The sequence below is a fragment of the Coregonus clupeaformis genome, unplaced genomic scaffold (genome assembly GCF_020615455.1).
Source record: "Coregonus clupeaformis isolate EN_2021a unplaced genomic scaffold, ASM2061545v1 scaf2224, whole genome shotgun sequence".
NCBI classification, from domain to species: domain Eukaryota; kingdom Metazoa; phylum Chordata; class Actinopteri; order Salmoniformes; family Salmonidae; genus Coregonus; species Coregonus clupeaformis.
Window position 1 is genome coordinate 1,624 of NW_025535678.1, and position 3,377 is coordinate 5,000.

At 40.2% G+C, this 3,377-nt stretch overlaps 1 protein-coding gene across 3 annotated transcripts in view; it reads left to right on the forward strand.

Annotated features, from left to right (window-relative positions):
* Positions 1 to 1,627: 1,627 nt before the first annotated feature.
* The window catches only part of LOC121564230 (troponin I, fast skeletal muscle-like), a 7,027-nt gene continuing 5,277 nt past the window's right edge, over positions 1,628 to 3,377 (forward strand). The window contains exons 1-2 of one of the 3 annotated variants that reach the window (XM_045219281.1): positions 1,628 to 1,692; positions 3,332 to 3,364. In XM_045219281.1, coding sequence (XP_045075216.1) covers positions 3,357 to 3,364 — 8 coding nt within the window. In that variant the 5' untranslated portion in view covers positions 1,628 to 1,692; positions 3,332 to 3,356. Of the gene's footprint in view, positions 1,693 to 1,961; positions 2,183 to 3,331; positions 3,365 to 3,377 lie in introns of those variants that run through there. The other 2 variants (XM_045219282.1, XM_045219280.1) reach the window with 2 other exon arrangements.

The window sequence follows — 3,377 nt, forward strand, 5'->3', positions numbered from 1 at the left end:
TCCCTCTCTGTCTCTCTGATATCATCTGGTTACTCCCTACCTCTCTGTCTCTCTGATATCATCTGGTTACTCCCTACCTCTCTGTCTCTCTGATATCATCTGGTTACTCCCTCCCTCTCTGTCTAACTCTGATATCATCTGGTTACTCCCAACCTCTCTGCTGGTTACTCCCTCTCTCCCCCTCTCTTTCCCCCTCTCTCTCTCCCTCCCTCCCCCTCTCTCTCTCTCTCTCTCTCTTCTCTCTCTCTCTCTCTCTCTCTCTCTCTCTCTCTCTCTCTCTCTCTCTCTCTCTCTCTCTCTCTCTCTCTCTCTCTCTCTCTCTCTCTCTCTCTCTCTCTCTGTCTTCAACCTTTTTCTTCATTTTCTTCTCGTGTTCTTTTAGTTTTCAGTCTTTTCAGGACTATTCAGTTGTTTTTAGAACAATGCACCTAAAATGTTTCAAGCACTTGTGAGAAACATCAGATTAAATCATTTTGCATCACTTTCCAAACAAAACACTACATTTGTATAAACAAAAAAACTAAACAAAAGAAGTGGGAATCTTAAAGTAAATTCTTCAGACTGGATGGTTTTCTGAGACGACTGGTCTGGGAGGGTTGAGCTGAGGAGGGTATATTTCAAAAGCAGACTAGTTCATTGGCCTGAGGAGGCGTTTTGTTTCCTTAACCCTTAAAGCACTAAAACATGTTTTGCTTAGAATTCATTTTAGAGCCCAAATTGGTAATGATGCCAAAGAGACTGCGTGTCAAACAATAACACTTTTTATTTTATTAACCTTTTGTAACACAAGTCAATTGTTTAAATTCCACAAGATAGACATACATTTAAAAAACCTATTTATAGTCTAATTTGATGTTTAAAAACAGATGTTTTTGTATGTTTTTATGTTTTGAATAGTTATTTTGATCAATTTGTCATGAACATTTTTCTGTTATTTATTCAAAGTGTTATGTTTCTGGTATCAGACTTTTACCTCTAACTTTGGAATGCTATGGGCTATCAAGTCAAGTCCAATTGCATCTGAAAGATACAACTGTAAACTTGGCATAGAGGCACTGAATGGAAGTTAAATATATATTTACATTCTTTGGTTATTTATGATTTATAGTGACTGCCACGCCCCCAGGTGCCAAATCTGTGTTGGCTCCATATCTGTTGGTCCCGTGTAGCTCAGTTGGTAGAGCATGGCGTTTGCAACACCAGGGTTGTGTGTTCGATTCCCACGGGGGGCCAGTATGAAAAAGTATGAAAATGTATGAACTCACTAACTGTAAGTTGCTCTGGATAAGAGTGTCAGTGTCTGCTAAATGACTCAAATGTATATTTTCAGAGTACATACATCTACCTATGTGCCAAATGTGGTGCTTTTATCACGAAGTGCACTTGATTCTACATTTTCAGCTTTTTTCATTCCTCCATATTAACATAGAAATCATGGTAAATCATGTGTTTTTGTTGGTAACTAGTTGCTTGACAAGTCCTAAAACTTCAGAAGGATTTAAAAAAAGGGGGGTTTAAAATTATGACGTTTTTGTGCCCTTGGGGGTCAAAATTGACCCCTGTTGGCGCTTTTAGTGTTGAACAGACAGCTGGTCCCAGAACTGTGCCTATATATACCCTTCATCATATTTCTCCTCCCTGGCTTGACAATCTCAGGCACTCAAGTCACTCATCCCTCCATCTTCTTTCTAGGTGAGATTCCTCTCCACTCCTGTCTTCTATCTCCTGTCCTCTCTTGGTTCAACTCTGCATTCAGTAGAGATTCAGTTTCACTGTGATTTATAGTCTAGCATTTTTCTGTTAGCTCACTGTAATTATCACACAGACAGTACATACTGTAGATGCTACTCACTGAAAAATGTGTAGGCTACATGTATAGGTGGTATTAATTTACGAGAATTTACGCATTCTTCCAAAGCCTTAAACAGCTTGGCGTTACTAAAAGAAGAAGATGCTGTGCTCTGTCTACTTTGACAGAGGTTAGTTGGTTCAACACTTGGGATCAGGATGCTAACTGGCACGTTGGCTATCCTAACATTCAACAGGTTATCTACGGATTAACACGGCATCCATCCATCTCAGGGAAGACAGAAATGTTACTGTGGTAGAATGGTTTGTGTTTTAAGGAGTGCTTTTTTTATGAAATGGTTCAAATTTGATCTCTAACTGGAGCTTCACCAAGGTAGGTAGAGCTTTTAGGAGAAATAGCAAAGATGTTATTCTTTGGGTTTTACTGTTATACTCAACATTGGTGTGGAGCTGTTGATTTAATGAATGTCATGATCATTTCCCACACTTCATTGGAAATAGTTTTAAGACTTTATGGTATTTACCCAGTCTAATTGACTTACTGTAGATTGCAGGGGCGCAACTTTGGTTTTAGAAGTGGGGGACATATATATATATATATATATATATATATATATATATATATATATATATATATATATATATATATATATATATTTTGATCCAGTGATATAAACACTTCAAACAGTCTACCCTACCACTCGGAGGCGTCCGCATGTTCCTAAAGCACACCATTGCCGCATTTTGTATCACATTCCAATTATAAAACTGGGGGGGGACAAAAATGCAATTTCAGAATGTGGGGGGGACATCTCCCCCCTCCTCAGTGAAAGTTGCGCCCACGGTAGATTGGTTGAAGACAGATTATCTTTATTACTGTAAACCTTTATGTATATTTCTTGTCAATTTGAAGTGGCAGACAAAGTCAGATATGCCAGAAACACCTTCTAAATCCGACAATAAAAAGTTAGAAGACAACCAGAACAGCACACGTACATGGTCCCCAGACACATGGTTGTGATCATGGTCTATGTCTGTCAGACAGAGCCATCAGCCTAGCCAGGTATTTTTGGGACGTGTGTTGGCCCCTTTGCTGCACCCTGTCTTGGGACAGTTCAAGGAAAGTCCACAGGAGGCAGGCAGGGAGGGAGGGAGGGAGGGAGTTCTCAGCTGTTGTGGTTTCGGTGTTAGTCAGCTACCCCCCTTCACCACCACCACACAGGAACGCACAAATAGACCCATGCCACAAGACAACTGCCTTTCCACACCCTGTCTAAATGTAGAGATGTTTTGTGCACCTTCGCCTTGAGGCCTTTACTTTAAAAATGTACAGCTGTTTTGTGCCCCTCCACCGTGATGGCTGTGTGTCTAAATGTACAGCTGTTTTGTGCCCCTCCACCGTGATGGCTGTGTGTTAAAATGAATCGTTTCCACAAAGGATGGACTATAAAGGTACGTTGAGTTGATGCCGTAACTGTCATATCTTCACAAGCTGACAACTTATTCATATCTCTCTTCAAAGGAAGTGATATCAACCACCGGCCAAGATGTCAGAGTATGTACCGATT